General features: G+C 49.7%; 1 protein-coding gene across 1 annotated transcript; it reads right to left on the bottom strand.

The window, feature by feature from the left end:
- Positions 1 to 321: 321 nt before the first annotated feature.
- Positions 322 to 21,731, bottom strand: dact2 (dishevelled-binding antagonist of beta-catenin 2). Its single transcript, XM_067988270.1, has 4 exons — positions 21,260 to 21,731; positions 7,967 to 8,099; positions 4,141 to 4,443; positions 322 to 2,239 (listed from the first exon to the last, which is right to left on the bottom strand). Exons 1-4 carry the CDS (start codon positions 21,503 to 21,505, stop codon positions 618 to 620), a joined length of 2,304 nt encoding a protein of 767 aa, XP_067844371.1. The 5' UTR covers positions 21,506 to 21,731; the 3' UTR covers positions 322 to 617.
- Positions 21,732 to 22,859: the final 1,128 nt, after the last annotated feature.

The raw sequence follows: 22,859 nt of genomic DNA, 5'->3' as shown, positions 1-22,859 counted from the left end.
GAGTATTTCCAGCATTTTCTGTTCTTCGGACTGTGGAACTATTTACACTGCCTGCTTCATAGGTCTTCCCGGTGACTTGTTCCACAGCAATATTATCCTTTGGGTTTAAGACGATGAGTCTGACTTCTCTTATTCCCAACGCCCCGATGAGGTTTATCTTCTGCTCCCTGGTATTTTAACCCTGCACCATGGTGGACAAGAAACTGTCGACTGCCCAAAGTGACCTGGAACCAGTAGCCCCTGCACCGAGTTTACCTCTGCTGCCCTGTCGATCCATCGCTATGTGAACACTACACCGAGAAAGAAACTGGCCACGTCCGCTATCACAATGTGGTATTTTTATTCATATTTTCACACAAATGCCCTTTTCAACGGTCGAAATAGGAAAACGAATTATTATACACGGTAAAAAGACAACAGAGCAAGTTAGATAAGACTGAGCCCAGTTAGTCACTTGTATAAAAAAGGGCCCTTGCATTAACACAGGGGTCACTTGCAGTTCACGACTGAATGTCGCTCTTCTTTTAGGAGGTAATTTCCTTTGTTTCTGGGGACAACAGTTCCCAATGTGCTGTCTCCATGGGATACGCCAGGGGTTCACGCCCCTCCGCTTCCCCTTAAACCATGGTCATAATCTTTAAGGTCTCGGGTTGGAATCTCCGGATCTTTTTCTTCAGTGCTTTCGACGCCTTTATGCGGCAAATCCTGGCCTCGGAATGGCTGCTCCGGCTGGTCGCCCCCGCCGTCTCGGAGCCCTGCGGCCAGACGAGGGAGCTACTGCCCCCCGCGGGGATGCTCAGGCCTCCGTCGCTCGACTCGCCGTCACCGAAGCAGTTGGCCGTGTGGTCGCTCCGCTCGTCCCCGCTGGTCTCGGCCACGGTGGAGTGGAAGAGCGAGGCGCACTCGGCCGAATACTCAGACTGGTCCGACTCGCTCCGGGCCTGGTCCCTAGATGGCCGACTGAAGCCTGCATTGCCCCTGGCCACCCCAACCCTCCCCGCTCTCTGCCGGTGGGCTCCCCGGCACAGCTCGCCGGCAGCGGGGGCCTGGGCGAATATCTCGACGGACGACAGCCACCTGCGCTGTTTTGCCGTCGTCCCTCCTTCGCGGGCCTTGGCATCGGGGGCGGAGCTCTGGAAGGAGGGTCTGTAACACGACGGGGACCGCCTGCCGCACATGGGGTAAAGGCTGGACTCCGAGCACGAGCGGCCCGCCGATTCCGGGCCCGCGTCGGCCGTTGCCGTCGTACCGCTGCCCAGTTGCGGCCTGCAGCCGCCATTTCCATCAGGGGTTGTCCTAAAGCCCTCGCCGGCTCGGACGGGCAGCCGCTTCCCGGCTCGCACCTTCTCGCCGTTCCTCCTCTTGATCTTTACCACCTTGGTTCTGCTGCCGGCCGGTGCGGTTTGCACCCGTAGCCGGGGTTCTGCCGGCACAAACTGAGCATGCACAAAACCGTTCCCGGGCCAGGCCTGCCCGCCTCTCCTGGCTGAGCCCCCGTACCTCTGGCCGCTCCTCCGAGGCGCTTCGGCACCGGGTGCGGTGGGGTCGCTGTAGGTCAGCCGTTTGGAATCGGACCGCACGGGTAGGCCCGAGCCACTGGCCACGGGCGTGAACGGACGAGCGCCGACGGAGGCCGGAGGCTCTCCCGCCAACCGATTAGCCGAGGGCGCGACTGTCGAGCGGCCGGTAGCCTCCTGCCGCCTCAGTCTAGCGATGGCAGCGGTTTCTGCTGGGAGTCTCCAGCTGGAGCCCTGTCGTGGGAGGGCAGCGTTCTCGAATTGCCCCCTCACTCCGTCGCCGTTACTGTTATTTCTCATGGCCTCGGCGGGTCGAGAGAGGTCCTTTTCTGGCATGGCAGCTTTTGGACTCGTTTCAGGATCTCGGTCGGTGGAGGCCTCGTTGATCTCATGTACGTGACGTTGGGCTGGTTTATTTACGTGACCAAGTCTGGCTTCGAGTGGCATTGGCCTTATCGCTGGATTGGGAGGCGCTGTGCAGGTTAGACTGCGTCTGCCATCCTGCCCAGACAGACAGAACAAAGGGCTCTGCAGGGCCACGGCGTGGAGGGGGCTAGGGTAGTTGTAAACGTCGCCGCTGTTCTTGGAGACCAGATCGCATCGATACTTCTGATCTGCAATCGGGGGCTGTAGGTCGCCGCCAGCACGTACGAACAGAAGAACATTCAGACCAGGGGGGGTTGGAGGGTCTCTCCGCGACGGCTGGAATCTCTCCAAGTCACCTGTATCGCGAGTGAGAAGGAGAAAAATACACATCACAATATTGGGAATCGTTGTTCATTGTACTGTCACCTGTTAGCCGGTGCGTCTGTCAGTCAGTCAGTCAGTCACGTCTCCCGTGGGTCACTCGGTACCCCCCCACCCAGTCAGTCAGTCCGTCTCCCCCTCGCTCGGTCCGTCTCCCCCCCGCTTGGTCCACCTTCTCCTCACTCGCTCCGTCGCCCCCCACTCGGTATGTTACCCCCCACTCGGTATGTTACCCCCCACTCGGTATGTCACCCTGTCAGTCAGGAATGTGAAGCTCTGAATATATCCACAGAGAAAGGAAGACAGATAAGGAAAGAAAAAAAACCCGGAAAGACAGACAGAAAGAATTTGCATTTATATAGCGCCTTTCACAACCTCAGGACGTCCCAAAGTGCTTTACAGCCAACAAAGTACTTTTGAAGTGTTGTCACTTTTACAACGTGGGAAACGCGCAGCCAATTTACGCACAGCAAGATCCCGCAAACAGCAATTAGATGCATGACCAGATAATCTATTTTTAGTGATGTTGGTTGAGGGATAAATATTGGTCAGCACACCGGGGAGAACACCCTTACTCTTCTTCGAAATAGTGGGCTTGGGATCTTTCACGTCCTCCCGAGAGGGCAGGCAGGGCCTCGGTTTAACGTCTCATCCGAAAGGCGATACCTCCGACAGTGAAGCGTTCGTCACCTGATCACGTGAAGTGCAGACCCGTTGGGCTGCAGAGCCCAACCACCAAGAACTCAAGTGTATCTCTACACCTCTCCACTGGATGAAGTGAACACTGAGGGTCTATGTTACCCAAACACACAGACTTCAAACCTTGGATTATATGGATATTTTCACCTCATTATACCCATAGACACACCCCCAGCAGGTGAAGTAGGCACTAAGGATCTGCATCACCCAGACAACTTCGAAATGACACCGTGGGTTAACTGCACCCAAACACTTAAGTGTGTTGATTTGAAATTCCTCTCCCCATTACTTTAATGGGGGCATTAACCTACCCATTTCAAACTGGCTATCGCAATTTTCGGGCAGCATAATTTCAAGATTCTTGTGAGTTCGAACTGTGCTCTCAAAGTCTTCAGGCTTCTATTTAACAAGTGGAAAATCCTGCACAGACCCAGCGACCCCTCCACCCAACACAAATTCCCAAAGCTCTGTGTCAGGAGTACACACTGGGAAAATCTCCCTTATATGTACATTTGCACACCATTAAACTCTGAGGCACTTCCGTCAGCGGAGGTGGAGTCCGAGGCTACGCCGTTTCTCTCGTGCCTCAAGATTTTAATGCCCTCTTCGCTTCCGTATCCAGTGCAAGTGACCAGATCAGACCCGTTGACCATCAACGGGCGACAACCGTGGCTCAGTGAGTAGCCCTCTCGCCTCCGAGTCAGATGGTCGTGGGGTCAAGGCCTACTCCAGAGACTTGAGCACAAAATCTAGGCCGAAGCTCCCAGTGCAGTACTGAGGGAGTGCTGCACTGTCGGAGGTGCCGTCTTTCGGATGAGACCGTTAAACCGAGGCCCCCCCCATCAGCCCTCTCAGGTGGACGTAAAATCCCATGACACTATTTCGAAGAACAGGAGAGTTCTCCCTGGCGTTCTGGCCAATATTTATCCTTCAACTAACATCATTGAAAGAAAAACAGATTATCTGATCATTATCACATTGCTGTTTGTGGGATCTTGCTGTGCGCAAATTAGCAGCCGCATTTCCTACATTGCAACGGTGACGACACTTGAAAAAGTACTTCATTGGCTGTAAGGCGCTTTGGGACATCCTGAGGTCGGTGAAAGGCGCTTTATAAATGAAAGTCTTTTCTTTTAGGACAACGCGAGGTATATGCAAGAGCGAGAGGCAAAACTACCTGTAGAAACCGGTCTCGGCCTGGCGACTCCTGGCTTCCCAGCGGTAACGGTGAGCACTGGTTCAGCGGTGGTCCTGATCCCCGGCCCAGGTCGCTTGCCCGGCCCTTGCTGCTTGAAGCCTGCTGACTTCACGGTGGTTTCGTCGGCAGATCGAGGCCTGTACTCCGATTTGCTGGCCTTGGTCTCGGCTTGCTGGCTGCAGTACAGCAAGCTGCTCTGGGAGGACGACATGCACTCGCTGTACATGGACGTGCAGGAGTTGGACAGGGAGCAGGAGCCCCCGTCACTCAGCTCATAAAATCCTGCAGACCGGAAACAGAGTCAGATTTAGACAGCCCGCATTAGACGCACCGAATAGATTAATAAGCATCTCGGGGCCTCCGCGGTTACAACGTCACAGAAAGCGAAATACCGCAGATTACCGGGCATCGGAGATTAAAAACAGAAAATGCTGGAAACACTCAGCGGGTCAGGCAGAGTCTGTGGGGGGAGAGAGAGAGAGAGAGAGATAACGTTTCAGGTCGATGACCTTTTCATCAGAACTGGAAGACGTTAGAGATGAACAGTATTTAAGCAAATACAAAGCCAGGGAAAAATGTGGTGGGGGCGGGGGCAGGGAGGGAAAGAACAAAAGGGAGAGAGGTCTGTGATAGGATGGAGAGCAGGAGTGATTAAAATGCCACACTCTGAGTGGAACACTCTCCATTGATTACCTACCCTATAGGACTCTCTTTCACCAGCCCGTAAATTACCCTATTTATTCAGGAGCATCCCATGCCGGGATTTGAATGCACAACCTCTGGGTAAATAATCCGCTACCATAACCACCAGGCTACCGTATCCTTACTGCTGGTCATTAAAATGCAAGTCCGAGCAGCATCTGTTTCTCACTGACACCGAACTGGAAGCGACAAGTAGAGAGTGCAGTAACGTCCAGAAGATGCAGTAAGAGATTTGCAAAAGAATTTGGATCGGTTTTGCTATTGGACAGAAAGATTCAAGACCGAGAAATTCAAAGTATTACACAGAATTTACAGCACAGAAACAGGCCACTCGGCCCATGTTTACGCTCCACACGAGCCTCCTCCCATTTTACTTCATCTCACTCCCTCAGCATTACACGTTGGTCGAACAATTTATGGAATTGAATCATCACCAAGAGAATTTGGAAGGGACCCAAGAAAAAGGAAAGATCATTTTCAATTTCCAGACAACGTGGTGCTAATATAATTCAGGGGAACAGCCTGATCCATAGAATGCAAGTGTACAGAAGTTATGCTGAGGCTTTACGATGCAATTGGTCAGACCAGGCCGAGGGGACTTTGCCCAGTTTGGTCGTCACCTCGTTACATAAACTTACATTAGGAAGACTGCAGGCAAGACGGATCCCATGGATAAAGGGGGTGAACTGAAGAAGGATTGGAGAAGCTTAAACTTTGCAGCCTTGGAAACCTATTAAAGGGAGCGACCTCACTGAAGTATATAAATGGCAGAGATAACATAAACCCTGAATATTACTTCCTTTCAGAGTCAGCCAAGAAAGTGGGACCAGAAGCACATAAAGGAAAACGAGCGAAAAGTAAATTCAGAACAGATGTCGGGGGAGAAAAACGATCTCCTTGAAGAATGATGGTGATTGGAATGATTGGCCACGCAAGGTAGAAGATACAATAGATGCACTAACATTGGGGGTTAATCAAAGTACAATTAGAAGCCATGAGGAGAGTTAATGTACGAGAGGGATGGGCTTCGATGGACAATACCACACATGTCGGGAACGCTGTCTCACAAAATGACCCCAATTGAGTATAGGCTTAAACTGGCTTGTTAAACACGAGATGTGACCCTCCAAGTAAAAGGCACTGACTGTTGCTATAAATCTTGTGCACACGACAACGCCTGTGTCGTACGTTAGCTCTGCTAACAAAAAAAGAACGGCTGGCTGTTCTGCTGCTTCAGTGAGTCTTGTTGGAATCTGCCTGCCTGGAGGGTGAGAGCATTAGGATTATTCTGCGTGTCTGAGCCTCTTTGCCTGAAGTGCAAGGGACTTAACGGTGTTTTTAAGCATCACAGCAACCTTAAAATAGAAATAGCTCTTAGGCTGCATTTGCAGCAATGGCACTGACTGGTGTGAATAATATAAACGAGCTCTCACTCGTGCCCACAGGCGGCCAGGGAGACACACACCTGAGCGTACCGTTCGAAACCGGAGCTTATAGACTAGGCTGGGAGATACTATTGTACGAGCACAGTGGGACAAGGAACCTGATACAAATGCATTGAAGGATTCATACAATTAGATTGCACTGTGTAGTTTCCAGGCTTACATCATGCTGTTGCGTTATGTATTCAACAGAGGGAGTCTAGTCCTGGAGCATGGTCGCTGAAACAGGATGTGACAGGAATAAAGTACGGGGACAGCGATCTTGTACAAGGAGTGGTTTATCTTCCATTTATGTTCAAATCCAATTCCATTCACTACAGAATGAGGAGGTCACATAGAATTTACAGCACAGAAACAGGCCATTCGGTCCAACAGGTCTGTGCTGGTGTTTATGCTCCACACGAGCCTCTCCCTATCTTACTTCATCTCATCCTATCACCAAATCCTTCGATTCCTTTCTCCCCGAGGTACTCATCTAGCTGCCCCTTAAATGCATCTTTGCTATTCGCCTCCACTACACCGTGTGATATCAAGTTCCACATTCCAACCACTCTCAGGGTAAAGAAGTTTCCCCTGAATTTCTTGTTGGAATTATTAGCGATTATCTTGTATTTATCGCCCCTGGTTTTGGACTCCCCACAAGTGGAAACATCTTCTCTGCGTCTACCCGATCAAACCCCTTCATCATTTTTCACTACATAGTCAGAGGGTGAAGGAGGGTGGCAGTACATAAATGGCCGCTGTTGGATGCCATGTGCAGCTATTTATTCAGACCCATGGCTCTCAGCCCACCAGAGAGAGCCCGCTTGATCGGCAGCCCATCCACCACCTTAAACATCCACTCCCTCCACCACCGGCACACTGTTCCTGCAGTGCGTACCGTCCACAGGATGCACTGCGACAACTTGCCAAGGCTTTTTCGGCAGCACCTCCCAAACCCGTAACCTCCACCATCTAGATGGGAACACTATCCCGACTTGAACATATATCGGCCGTTCCTTCATCGTCGCTGGGTCAAAATCCTGGAACTCCCTACCTAACAGCACTGTGGGAGAACCTTCACCACACGGACTGCAGCGGTTGAAGGAGACGGCTCACCACCACCTTCTCAAGGGCAACTAGGTGGGCAATAAATGCCAACCTTGCCAGCGACGCCCACATCCTGAGGATGAATATTAAAATAATGTGTACACGACAGCAACCTGGTTTGTGCATCGCTGGTCTGTACATGCCTCGTCCTAAGATAAGGGAAGGCTTCGGACTAGAAAATGAAAGTCAAAATCATGATAGATTTTTGTGAGGCAAGGGTATTAAAGGTTATGGAACCAAGTCAGGTAGATGGAGTTAAGATACAGATCAGCCATGATCTAATTTGAATGGCGGAACAGGCTCGAGGGGCTGAATGGCCTACCCCCGTTCCTGGGAGTGTGCATAGTTATTTTCCCAGTTACCGCTGGCTCTCTGTAATCTGTCCCACTGTATATTTTCACATCGTTCACCTGACGAAGGAGGAAGCCTCCGAAAGCTTGTGAATTTAAAATAAAATTGCTGGACTATAACTTGGTGTTGTAAAATTGTTTACCACTGTATAAAACAGGGCAGGCTCCAAAGTCCTGGACGGCCCCAACACATTCGCTTCCATGACACAAGTCATACATCACCTGAACTCGGTCTGCTGTCACTCTCCAGCTGGTCTGTGGAAGCCTTGTTGACGTCCAGCTTGAGCTCGCTGATTTGTCGGTCCAAGTGTTGCAGATGAGTTTTCAGCCCCGCATCTTGTTTTCTTAAGTGTGACTGGAAAGCAAACAAGGACTGTTTACTCAGCAAACCAGAAAGACAATTAAAAAAAACTCTACTCTTGACATTCAGCTGTGAAAGTTACATGGGTCAATTTCAGCGGATTTACACTAACGGAAGGCCATTGGTTGTGATACTGCACAGCCACGGTTTGATATAAGTGGCCTGAGCTCGGGAGACCCCCCCTCCCCATTGGAGGTGTACATGTTCCCCGGTTGTATGGGCTGCCACTACCTTCACAAAGATAAGCACAGCCATTCAGCCCATCTAACCATAGCACCCTATTGTTTCCCCCATCACGGCATCTAACTGCTTCTGGAATGACTCGAGAATTTTTGCCTCAACTACTCTTCCCATTAAAACTGAAATGGCGGCGCCCATTCCCTCCCTTTTCCCCATGAAAATCGTGGATACCTGGACTTGCAAGGCAAGAAGAAAGGTAAACGGGAGAGAGAGCTGGTCATGGATCTCCGCTTCAGGATAGTCACCCCACTACCACTTTATATAAAGAAAGATTTACATTTATATAGCACCTTTCATGACCTCAGGGTGCCCCAAAGCGCTTTATCGCCAATGAAGGACTTTTGAAATGTAAACACGACAAGTTCCCACAAACAGCAATTTGATAATGACCACATCATGTTTTTTCTTTAAAAGTGATGTTGGTTGAGGGATAAAAGTTGGCCAGGACACCAGGGAGAACTCGTCTTCAAATAGTGCTGTGGGATCTCTCACATCCACCCGAGAGGGCAGACTGGAGCTCGGTTTAACGTCTCATCCGAAGGACGGCACCTCCAACAGTGCAGCACTCCCTCAGTACTACACTGGGATTTGAACCCACAACCTTCTGACTCAGAGGCGAGAGAGTGCTACCCACTGAGCCACGACTGGGACCTTGCATACAATATGTAAGGGGGGCATTTCAGCACAGAGCGGTAACTGAACACGTGTCCTTCCTGGTCTATACAGCTAAGTACCCACGTGGGCAACACGTTTACCAACTGAGCCATCAAGAGAACATATTGTTTTTAAAAAATTAGCTATTATGTATTTCTTCTCCCAGATCAAGCTATCCAATGAGGAGGAAACTAGAGATGGAGTTACCTCCTGGAATAAGAGAGAGTCTGCAGTGATTTATTTGTTGGTGTGTCTGTTTACCGTTTTGCAATGACCCAAATCCACTTCAAGCACTGACTAACCCGCAGCCAAAGCATCCTGAAGTCTAGACTTTCTTGATTAATGGCAGCAGGTCACAAAAAACCATCCTGAAGATATACAGCGGTCATTGATAATTTAGTACGTCTCAAAGATCTCATTTCAGTCATTTCAAGAAAAACAAAGACATTAATCGTTATTATGTGATGCAAGTATTCGGTTTCCTATAATTATAGCTTTCAAATGTGGAGAGAGAGACACACACAGACACAGAGAGAGAGAGAGAGAGAGACACACACAGACAGAGAGAGGGACGCACGCAGACAGACAGAGAGGGACGCACGCAGACAGACAGAGAGAGACGCACGCAGACAGACAGAGAGACGCACGCAGACAGACAGAGAGACGCACGCAGACAGACAGAGAGACGCACGCAGACAGACAGAGAGACGCACGCAGACAGACAGAGAGACGCACGCAGACAGACAGAGAGAGAGAGAGAGAGAGACGCACGCAGACAGACAGAGAGAGAGAGAGAGAGACGCACGCAGACAGACAGAGAGAGAGAGAGGGACGCACGCAGACAGACAGAGAGAGACGCACGCAGACAGACAGAGAGAGAGAGAGAGAGACGCACGCAGACAGACAGAGAGAGAGAGAGGGACGCACGCAGACAGACAGAGAGAGAGAGAGAGGGACGCACGCAGACAGACAGAGAGAGAGAGAGAGAGGGACGCACGCAGACAGACAGAGAGAGAGAGAGAGGGACGCACGCAGACAGACAGAGAGAGAGAGAGAGACGCACGCAGACAGACAGAGAGACGCACGCAGACAGACAGAGAGAGAGAGAGAGGGACGCACGCAGACAGACAGAGAGAGAGAGAGAGGGACGCACGCAGACAGAGAGAGAGAGAGAGAGAGAGACGCACGCAGACAGACAGAGAGAGAGAGAGAGGGACGCACGCAGACAGACAGAGAGAGAGAGAGAGGGACGCACGCAGACAGACAGAGAGAGAGAGAGAGGGACGCACGCAGACAGACAGAGAGAGAGAGAGAGACGCACGCAGACAGACAGAGAGACGCACGCAGACAGACAGAGAGACGCACGCAGACAGACAGAGAGAGAGACACACAGACAGACAGAGAGAGAGACACACAGACAGACAGAGAGAGAGAGAGAGGGACGCACGCAGACAGACAGAGAGGGAGACACACAGACAGACAGACAGAGAGACGCACGCAGACAGACAGAGAGGGAGACACACAGACAGACAGAGAGAGAGACACACAGACAGACAGACAGAGAGACGCACGCAGACAGACAGAGAGACGCACGCAGACAGACAGAGAGAGAGAGAGAGGGACGCACGCAGACAGACAGAGAGGGACGCACGCAGACAGACAGAGAGGGAGGCACGCAGACAGACAGAGAGAGAGACACGCAGACAGACAGAGAGAGAGACACGCAGACAGACAGAGAGAGAGACACGCAGACAGACAGAGAGAGAGACACGCAGACAGACAGAGAGAGAGACACGCAGACAGACAGAGAGAGACACGCAGACAGACAGAGAGAGACACGCAGACAGACAGAGAGAGACACGCAGACAGACAGAGAGAGACACGCAGACAGACAGAGAGAGACACGCACACAGACAGAGAGAGACGCACACAGACAGAGAGAGACGCACACAGACAGAGAGAGACGCACACAGACAGAGAGAGACGCACACAGACAGAGAGAGACGCACGCAGACAGAGAGAGACGCACGCAGACAGAGAGAGACGCACGCAGACAGAGAGAGACGCACGCAGACAGAGAGAGACGCACGCAGACAGAGAGAGACGCACGCAGACAGAGAGAGACGCACGCAGACAGAGAGAGACGCACGCAGACAGAGAGAGACGCACGCAGACAGAGAGAGACGCACGCAGACAGAGAGAGACGCACGCAGACAGAGAGAGACGCACGCAGACAGAGAGAGACGCACGCAGACAGAGAGAGACGCACGCAGACAGAGAGAGACGCACGCAGACAGAGAGAGACGCACGCAGACAGAGAGAGACGCACGCAGACAGAGAGAGACGCACGCAGACAGAGAGAGACGCACGCAGACAGAGAGAGACGCACGCAGACAGAGAGAGACGCACGCAGACAGAGAGAGACGCACGCAGACAGAGAGAGACGCACGCAGACAGAGAGAGACGCACGCAGACAGAGAGAGACGCACGCAGACAGAGAGAGACGCACGCAGACAGAGAGAGACGCACGCAGACAGAGAGAGACGCACGCAGACAGAGAGAGACGCACGCAGACAGAGAGAGACGCACGCAGACAGAGAGAGACGCACGCAGACAGAGAGAGACGCACGCAGACAGAGAGAGACGCACGCAGACAGAGAGAGACGCACGCAGACAGAGAGAGACGCACGCAGACAGAGAGAGACGCACGCAGACAGAGAGAGACGCACGCAGACAGAGAGAGACGCACGCAGACAGAGAGAGACGCACGCAGACAGAGAGAGACGCACGCAGACAGAGAGAGACGCACGCAGACAGAGAGAGACGCACGCAGACAGAGAGAGACGCACGCAGACAGAGAGAGACGCACGCAGACAGAGAGAGACGCACGCAGACAGAGAGAGACGCACGCAGACAGAGAGAGACGCACGCAGACAGAGAGAGACGCACGCAGACAGAGAGAGACGCACAGACAGACAGACAGAGAGAGAGAGAGAGACACGCAGACAGACAGAGAGAGAGACACACAGACAGACAGAGAGAGAGACACACAGACAGACAGACAGACAGAGACACGCAGACAGACAGAGAGAGAGACACACAGACAGACAGACAGACAGAGACACGCAGACAGACAGACAGAGAGAGACACGCAGACAGACAGACAGAGAGAGACACGCAGACAGACAGACAGAGAGAGACACGCAGACAGACAGACAGAGAGAGACACGCAGACAGACAGAGAGAGAGACACGCAGACAGACAGAGAGAGAGACACGCAGACAGACAGAGAGAGAGACACGCAGACAGACAGAGAGAGAGACACGCAGACAGACAGAGAGAGAGACACGCAGACAGACAGAGAGAGAGACACGCAGACAGACAGAGAGAGAGACACGCAGACAGACAGAGAGAGAGACACGCAGACAGACAGAGAGAGAGAGACACGCAGACAGACAGAGAGAGAGAGACACGCAGACAGACAGAGAGAGAGAGACACGCAGACAGACAGAGAGAGAGACACGCAGACAGACAGAGAGAGAGAGACACGCAGACAGACAGAGAGAGAGAGACACGCAGACAGACAGAGAGAGAGAGACACAGACAGACAGAGAGAGAGAGACACACAGACAGACAGAGAGAGAGAGACACACAGACAGACAGAGAGAGAGAGACACACAGACAGACAGAGAGAGAGAGACACACAGACAGACAGAGAGAGAGAGACACACAGACAGACAGAGAGAGAGAGACACACAGACAGACAGAGAGAGAGACACACAGACAGACAGAGAGAGAGACACACAGACAGACAGAGAGAGAGACACACAGACAGACAGAGAGAGAGACACACAGACAGACAGAGAGAGAGACACACAGACAGACAGAGAGAGAGACACACAGACAGACAGAGAGAGAGACACACAGACAGACAGAGAGAGAGACACACAGACAGACAGAGAGAGAGACACACAGACAGACAGAGAGAGAGACACACAGACAGACAGAGAGAGAGACACACAGACAGACAGAGAGAGAGACACACAGACAGACAGAGAGAGAGACACACAGACAGACAGAGAGAGAGACACACAGACAGACAGAGAGAGAGACACACAGACAGACAGAGAGAGAGACACACAGACAGACAGAGAGAGAGACACACAGACAGACAGAGAGAGAGACACACAGACAGACAGAGAGAGAGACACACAGACAGACAGAGAGAGAGACACACAGACAGACAGAGAGAGAGACACACAGACAGACAGAGAGAGAGACACACAGACAGACAGAGAGAGAGACACACAGACAGACAGAGAGAGAGACACACAGACAGACAGAGAGAGAGACACACAGACAGACAGAGAGAGAGACACACAGACAGACAGAGAGAGAGACACACAGACAGACAGAGAGAGAGACACACAGACAGACAGAGAGAGAGACACACAGACAGACAGAGAGAGAGACACACAGACAGACAGAGAGAGAGACACACAGACAGACAGAGAGAGAGACACACAGACAGACAGAGAGAGAGACACACAGACAGACAGAGAGAGAGACACACAGACAGACAGAGAGAGAGACACACAGACAGACAGAGAGAGAGACACACAGACAGACAGAGAGAGAGACACACAGACAGACAGAGAGAGAGACACACAGACAGACAGAGAGAGAGACACACAGACAGACAGAGAGAGAGACACACAGACAGACAGAGAGAGAGACACACAGACAGACAGAGAGAGAGACACACAGACAGACAGAGAGAGAGACACACAGACAGACAGAGAGAGAGACACACAGACAGACAGAGAGAGAGACACACAGACAGACAGAGAGAGAGACACACAGACAGACAGAGAGAGAGACACACAGACAGACAGAGAGAGAGACACACAGACAGACAGAGAGAGAGACACACAGACAGACAGAGAGAGAGACACACAGACAGACAGAGAGAGAGACACACAGACAGACAGAGAGAGAGACACACAGACAGACAGAGAGAGAGACACACAGACAGACAGAGAGAGAGACACACAGACAGACAGAGAGAGAGACACACAGACAGACAGAGAGAGAGACACACAGACAGACAGAGAGAGAGACACACAGACAGACAGAGAGAGAGACACACAGACAGACAGAGAGAGAGACACACAGACAGACAGAGAGAGAGACACACAGACAGACAGAGAGAGAGACACACAGACAGACAGAGAGAGAGACACACAGACAGACAGAGAGAGAGACACACAGACAGACAGAGAGAGAGACACACAGACAGACAGAGAGAGAGACACACACAGACAGACAGAGAGAGAGACACACACAGACAGACAGAGAGAGAGACACACAGACAGACAGAGAGAGAGACACACACAGACAGACAGAGAGAGAGACACACAGACAGACAGAGAGAGAGACACACAGACAGACAGAGAGAGAGACACACAGACAGACAGAGAGAGAGACACACAGACAGACAGAGAGAGAGACACACACAGACAGACAGAGAGAGAGACACACACAGACAGACAGAGAGAGAGACACACAGACAGACAGAGAGAGAGACACACAGACAGACAGAGAGAGAGACACACAGACAGACAGAGAGAGAGACACACAGACAGACAGAGAGAGAGACACACAGACAGACAGAGAGAGAGACACACAGACAGACAGAGAGAGAGACACACAGACAGACAGAGAGAGAGACACACAGACAGACAGAGAGAGAGACACACAGACAGACAGAGAGAGAGACACACAGACAGACAGAGAGAGAGACACACAGACAGACAGAGAGAGAGACACACAGACAGACAGAGAGAGAGACACACAGACAGACAGAGAGAGAGACACACAGACAGACAGAGAGAGAGACACACAGACAGACAGAGAGAGAGACACACAGACAGACAGAGAGAGAGACACACAGACAGACAGAGAGAGAGACACACAGACAGACAGAGAGAGAGACACACAGACAGACAGAGAGAGAGACACACAGACAGACAGAGAGAGAGACACACAGACAGACAGAGAGAGAGACACACAGACAGACAGAGAGAGAGACACACAGACAGACAGAGAGAGAGACACACAGACAGACAGAGAGAGAGACACACAGACAGACAGAGAGAGAGACACACAGACAGACAGAGAGAGAGACACACAGACAGACAGAGAGAGAGACACACAGACAGACAGAGAGAGAGACACACAGACAGACAGAGAGAGAGACACACAGACAGACAGAGAGAGAGACACACAGACAGACAGAGAGAGAGACACACAGACAGACAGAGAGAGAGACACACAGACAGACAGAGAGAGAGACACACAGACAGACAGAGAGAGAGACACACAGACAGACAGAGAGAGAGACACACAGACAGACAGAGAGAGAGACACACAGACAGACAGAGAGAGAGACACACAGACAGACAGAGAGAGAGACACACAGACAGACAGAGAGAGAGACACACAGACAGACAGAGAGAGAGACACACAGACAGACAGAGAGAGAGACACACAGACAGACAGAGAGAGAGACACACAGACAGACAGAGAGAGAGACACACAGACAGACAGAGAGAGAGACACACAGACAGACAGAGAGAGAGACACACAGACAGACAGAGAGAGAGACACACAGACAGACAGAGAGAGAGACACACAGACAGACAGAGAGAGAGACACACAGACAGACAGAGAGAGAGACACACAGACAGACAGAGAGAGAGACACACAGACAGACAGAGAGAGAGACACACAGACAGACAGAGAGAGAGACACACAGACAGACAGAGAGAGAGACACACAGACAGACAGAGAGAGAGACACACAGACAGACAGAGAGAGAGACACACAGACAGACAGAGAGAGAGACACACAGACAGACAGAGAGAGAGACACACAGACAGACAGAGAGAGAGACACACAGACAGACAGAGAGAGAGACACACAGACAGACAGAGAGAGAGACACACAGACAGACAGAGAGAGAGACACACAGACAGACAGAGAGAGAGACACACAGACAGACAGAGAGAGAGACACACAGACAGACAGAGAGAGAGACACACAGACAGACAGAGAGAGAGACACACAGACAGACAGAGAGAGAGACACACAGACAGACAGAGAGAGAGACACACAGACAGACAGAGAGAGAGACACACAGACAGACAGAGAGAGAGACACACAGACAGACAGAGAGAGACAGACACACAGACAGACAGAGAGAGACAGACACACAGACAGACAGAGAGAGACACAGACAGACAGACAGAGAGAGACACAGACAGACAGACAGAGAGAGACACAGACAGACAGACAGAGAGAGACACAGACAGACAGACAGAGAGAGACACAGACAGACAGACAGAGAGAGACACAGACAGACAGACAGAGAGAGACACAGACAGACAGACAGAGAGAGACACAGACAGACAGACAGAGAGAGACACACACAGACAGAGAGAGACACACACAGACAGAGAGAGACACACACAGACAGAGAGAGACACACACAGACAGAGAGAGACACACACACAGACAGAGAGAGACACACACAGACAGAGAGAGACACACACAGACAGAGAGAGACACACACAGACAGAGAGAGACACACACAGACAGAGAGAGACACACACAGACAGAGAGAGACACACACAGACAGAGAGAGACACACACAGACAGAGAGAGACACACACAGACAGAGAGAGACACACACAGACAGAGAGAGACACACACAGACAGAGAGAGACACACACAGACAGAGAGAGACACACACAGACAGAGAGAGACACACACAGACAGAGAGAGACACACACAGACAGAGAGAGACACACACAGACAGAGAGAGACACACACAGACAGAGAGAGACACACACAGACAGAGAGAGACACACACAGACAGAGAGAGACTCACACAGACAGAGAGAGACACACACAGACAGAGAGAGACACACACAGACAGAGAGAGACACACACAGACAGAGAGAGACACACACAGACAGAGAGAGACACACACAGACAGAGAGAGACACACACAGACAGAGAGAGACACACACAGACAGAGAGAGAGAGAGACACAGACAGACAGACAGACACGGCGGGGCAGCCACGGACAGCAGTTCAAAGCTGACACGAGGAAGATGAAAGCAAAAGAAAGAATTCATCCCCATGACCTACGACCTCGCCAGGCTCTAGGCTTTGAAGGAAATAAGCATCAATATTGAGTTTCCTTTCACAAATTGATGGTGCACATCATTTCACGCTAGAATCACACAGCACAGAAAGAGGCCATTTGGCCCATTGGGACTGTGCTGGCTCTTTGAAAGAGCTATCCAATTAGTCCCACTTACCTGCTCTTTCCCCATAGCCCTGCAATTGTCACCTTTTCAAGTGTTTATCCAATTCCCTTCTGAAAGTTACTACGGAGTCTGCTTCCACCACCCTTTCAGGCAGCGCGTTCCAGATCATTGCAACTCGCCACGTAAAAAAAAAAATTCTCATTTTTCCTCTGGTTCTTTTGCCAATTATCTTAAACCTGTGTCCTCTGATTACCAACCCTCCTGCTGGTGAGAACAGTTTCTCCTTATCTAGACTATCAAAGCCCCTCATAATTTTGAACACCTCTATTAAATCTCCCCTTAATCTTCTCTGCTGTAAGGAGAACAATCCCAGCCTCTCCAGTCACTAATGCCAGACGCTGTGATTCACCCTTAATGCAGATTCTCAGCTCCCCTGCCTGCTCAGTTAGGAAAGGCAGGATGTAACTGTGCCCATATGGGCCAGAAAGCCCCAGGCTCATTCCCAGTCTGTGCTGAGGTAGTGGACCTCAGTCCAGGTTGCAGTTAGTGAGGGGTGTCACAACTGACCTCAATCCCCAGGGCTAGGGAGGAGGACCCAGTGCTCCACTCCTGACTGCTGACCACTGCTAGAAAGTGCCCATGCACCAGGTGAGGACAAGATCAGGCTCGGCTACGATGCCCCCCATGGTCAAGCAGCCCACCGTCACTCAGTCTCGACGCACGGATACAAAAATGACCACTTGGGAGAGGCACCCATGGAACGGTAGCCTGGAACGAGTCAGCACCTTCAGGACAGTTGGGGAGAAAACTGAAGGGAAATAACATGAACTTGTTTAAAAAAAACAAAAGCACTGGTGCACGGTATCAACGGTCAGTGTCAGACTAACGTGGGCAGGTTCGTATAAAGGAAGAACCGTCCCCATGAAAAGGTGACCTTCCTTCCTTTCACTTGGTGCCAGCAGCAGTGACGAAGCCCCACAGATCCCATGGCACTATTTCGAAGAAGAGCATTGGAGTTCTCTCCAGTGTGCTGGCCAATATTTATCCCTCAACCAACATCACTGAAACAGATTATCCGATCGTTATCATATTACTGTTTGTGGGATCTTGCTGTGCGCAAATTGACTGCCGCATTTCCCACATTACAACAGTGACTACACTTCAAAAGTACTTCATTGGCTGTAAAGCGCTTTGGGACGTCCTGCGATCATGAAAGGCGCGATATAAATGCAAGTTCTTTCTTTTCTTTTTCAAGTGACCTCCAGTGGAAAGAGTAAGTGCGTGGAGTATGGGTGAGGATAGGATCATACTCAGCAGATGCCCCTGCAGTCGAATAACCTGAACACTTACTGCCCCGACTCACTTAGGTCAGGTACCGGAGGGTGACCAGAACGGTGTCCTGGCATAAATCAGCACCTTTAGGACAGGCGAAAGGGAGAAAACTGTCAAGAAAGTACGGTGTAACCGGGCTAGATACTACAGAACAAAGGCAAAATGACACCTTTAAGAAGCAAGTTGCAACGATCTATGAATGAATAGGTGTCCTCACAATAGGTGTCCTCACCTCCACATCATGACAACCTGGAAACACACAATTATCTGGTACTTGCCAACCTACAGCTTCGTAAATCAGGCAAACCCAGCCAAGGAGGAGGCTTATCTTAAGGGCAATTGTTCCCTGTCTGCCTTTAATTAACAGGTACAGGCTGCTGTTTACTGAGGTCACTCCCTCCACATCAATGCCCCATTCTTCTCAAAGAGGATTTCTTCTTTTGTTTGATTTCCTAAACATCTTTATCTCATCTTTTTGTCTAGCACTAAAGCAGCCTTCAGTGAACAGTCATCCCCCAGATGTTTTGAAATATTTCGTTCCCTCTCTCTCTCTCTCTCTTCCTCCCAGTTAAATTGGTCTTATTACCCGCTACTGAGGGAGTGCCGCACTGTCGGAGGTACCGTCTTTCGGATGAGACGTTAAACCGAGGTCCCGTGTGCCCTCTCAAGTGGACGTAACAGATCTCCACGGCACTAATCTCGAAGAGAAGCAGGGGTGTCCTGATTGTTTCAGATTATCTGATTATCCCACATTGCTGTTTGTGGGATCTTGCGCACAGCAATGAGATAATCAGATAATCTGAAACAATTTCACAACACCAAGTTATAGTCCAGCAATTTTATTTTAATTTCACAAGCTTTCGGAGGCTTCCTCCTTCCTCAGGTGAATTTTGTGGAAAAAAAAATTTTTTCCACAAAATTCACCTGAGGAAGGAGGAAGCCTCCGAAAGCTTGTGAAATTAAAATAAAATTGCTGGACTATAACTTGGTGTTGTGAAATTGTTTCAGATTGTCAACCCCAGTCCATCACCGGCATCTCCACATCATAATCTGAAACGTAATTCATTGGCTCTAAAGCACTTTGGACATCCTGCAGTCATGAAAGGCACTATGTAAATGCAAGTCTCTATTTCTTTTTACAAGAAAACAATCGAAAATTTAATCCATTCTAAAAGCCTGAATTATTAGTGTTGAACTTTTGAAGTGTGGGCAGGTGGAATCTAGTTTGTGGAATTGGTTGAGATGTCCCCTTGGAGAGGATTGAGGGGGGTGGGCGGTGGAAATGAGAGGAATGCACATCTGTAATGAATGTGTAGTGCGAGCAGATCACCACCGGAACAGCAATCGCCTAGACAGCAATTATCAGATGGGAGCGGGGGTCTGGGCCCTGGAGACGATCTGCCCAGTTTTCACACCCAGTTGATGGGGGCTGCTGATGTTTTAAGTGTGTAAAGCCGATTTGGGCTAAATGTAACTGTAAAGGTGAATGTGTATCCCGTGCGATGTGGATTGAGACTTGATGGCTCGCCGTCTGAGCGGTCACAAGCACTAATTAGCCGCTAAACACCACACCAAGCAGGTGACGGGGCTGTTCAACCAAGGGGTGAATCACTGGGGACTGCTACCCGTCCAGGGTCTCTCTCTCTCACCATTTAATCCAGTACTTTTTTAAAAAAAAATAAAAACTATGAATGTTTTACATCCGGTGCTTTATTTATGTTTACTTGAGACTCTTTAAAATAAGAAAGGTAATAAGAGGAAAACGGGGTGCAGTTTTCCTCTTATTACCTTTTTTATTTTAAAAAGTTTGAGGGATCAGCGCAAGGCAAAGCATATCTGAGTCTTAACCTCAATCACAGTCTGCGACGAAATATCAAGAATTAATTACATTTATATAAAACCCTTCTATATATGTATGTATAAATCCTTATGAATAACCTATTTAATCCTAAAATATATTCATATATCCTTTAAATATAAGTATAACCCTTATATAACATAAAATCCTGAAATATTTTATATAAATAAATAAATAAAAACACTCGAATACATAGATAGAACCCTTAAATACACTTCGGTAAAATTCTTAAATATATATGTAAAACACTTAAACTTTAAATATAAGTAATTAAGTGTATATATTCTTAAACATAGATTGTTGTAACGCTTAAATACACCTACAAAGCCCTTAGATATGATATATCTTTAGGAATTAGACATATATCCCTTAAGCATATAAGACCGTTACAAATATACATTACATTTTATCTTAAAGTAAATCCACAGCAACCCGTGGATTTTGTACAGCAAAACACAAATATATATGCAAGCAGAAAGTCTGGAGGATTTAACTGTTCTAGTTAAACAGTAAAACCTTCTAACCCTTTACATCAACAACTCGTTAAAAGTTACAGATTTTTTTTAAAAAATGATTGGAGTACAGGTTTTAAGGATCTAAAACACCGCAACTGGTGACTGGAAATAAATCAAACCAATTTGTGGTTAAAAAAATACTAACATGTTGCCATTAAACAGCAACTGTCAGATCAGAAGTTATTTCTGGCAGTGGGTTTGAGGCTGGAGACTCCTTACCAATTGCTCCTTCAGTGCACTCAGAGTGGCTTCTAGCCGCTGCTCCTCCGTGTAGCTCTCCCTGTTCCTCTCGTCCCTGCCGCACTTCGCTCTGGGGTGCTCCATCTCCAGCGCCCTTCTCACCAGCTCCCCCTGCCTCTCCTTCAGCAGGTCGAGCTCCTGCAGCCCCGCCAGGGCTGCCCGCAGCCTCTCGCCCGCCCTGCAGCGATCGAAAGCGGCCGAAGGGGCAGGGGTGGACCCGGGCATTGTGGAGACCGCTGTGCATTGGCCGTCAGCTCCCTGGAGCTTGACAGGGTCTCCCCCCTCTAACTATAGCGGGGGGGTTGGACGAAATGGTCAGGTTCAGTGTCCAGAGAGAGAGAGGCTAATGTGAGTATCTTACACAGAGAGAGAGAGAGAGAGAGCTGGGCTCACACAGTAGAGTGGGAGAGCAAACACTTAACACTTCAATCCCAACATACTTGCTGGCAAACTAAGCCCCAGCCACCTGCTCAAAGCAATCCCTCTGATCACCTCCCCCCACCCTGTCCTAAAATCATAAGCCAGCCTTCAATTGGTGAGACCAGATTTACACCCTGGTCGTCATCAGCTCCTGGGCCGTGCCCATTGACTTCGGAAATCCCAGTGCTGCTTTGCAAATGCATCCCAAGTAAAAAAAAAGATATTCTTAACATAAAGGAAGTTTACACGAGTCCCTGCTCAACAACTCCAGAGGGCATACAGCCAACTACTCCAGGATCCCTCACTAGAGTCCCAGCACGTCACACTTCAGTCCCCATCCTATTTCCCTTATCTCGATCTCAAACATCTGACCCCCCCCCCCCCAAAAAAAATTAAATTTCCCTGTAGGAAGGAGAGATTAGGAGATTGTATTTTTAAAGGAAAGGGTTTATTTAGGACATGGAGTTCCCTGCCAGAGACCGTGCTGCAAGCAGAATCAGTAATAGCTTTTACAAAGGAAATAGATTTTTAAATAAAGACTTGCATTTCTATAGCAACTTTCACAACCTCAGGATGTCCCAAAGTGCTTTACAGCCAATAAAGTACTTTTGAAGTGTAGTCATTGTTGGTAACATAGAGGAAATGCAGTAGCCAATTATGCACTGAGCAAGGTCCCACAAACAGTACATGAGATAAATAGGCAGATTATCTGTTTTAGGCACTAGTTGAGGGATATATATATATATATATAAAGCAGGACACACTGCTCTTCTTCAAATAGTGGCATAGAATCTTTTGCATCCACCTGGGAGGGCAGACAGAGCCTCAAATTAACATCTCATCCAAAAGACACCTGGATTATATGCATCAAATCTCTGGAGGGGGACTTAAACCCACAACCTTCATGACTCAGAGGCAAGTGTGCTACTCTGTGAGCCACAGTTACCCATGCTATAAAGGCCCCTTCAGCATTTTCACAGATCCCTCATGGTGATCCAGGACATAGCAAGAACCCAGATATGTTCTTTGGTTGTCATTACCGATCTGAACTTTTATTTACACACTTATTGTATCGACAGTAACAACAATGGTCATCATCAAAGTAATGGGAAGGGAGTTTGGGAGAGGGGGACGAGATCACACTTCTGGTAATTTGACA

Source organism: Heptranchias perlo, chromosome 8 (assembly GCF_035084215.1).
Source record: "Heptranchias perlo isolate sHepPer1 chromosome 8, sHepPer1.hap1, whole genome shotgun sequence".
NCBI lineage: Eukaryota > Metazoa > Chordata > Chondrichthyes > Hexanchiformes > Hexanchidae > Heptranchias > Heptranchias perlo.
The sequence above is the reverse complement of the archived record's forward strand: the minus strand, read 5'-3'. Positions and strand labels throughout refer to the sequence as shown.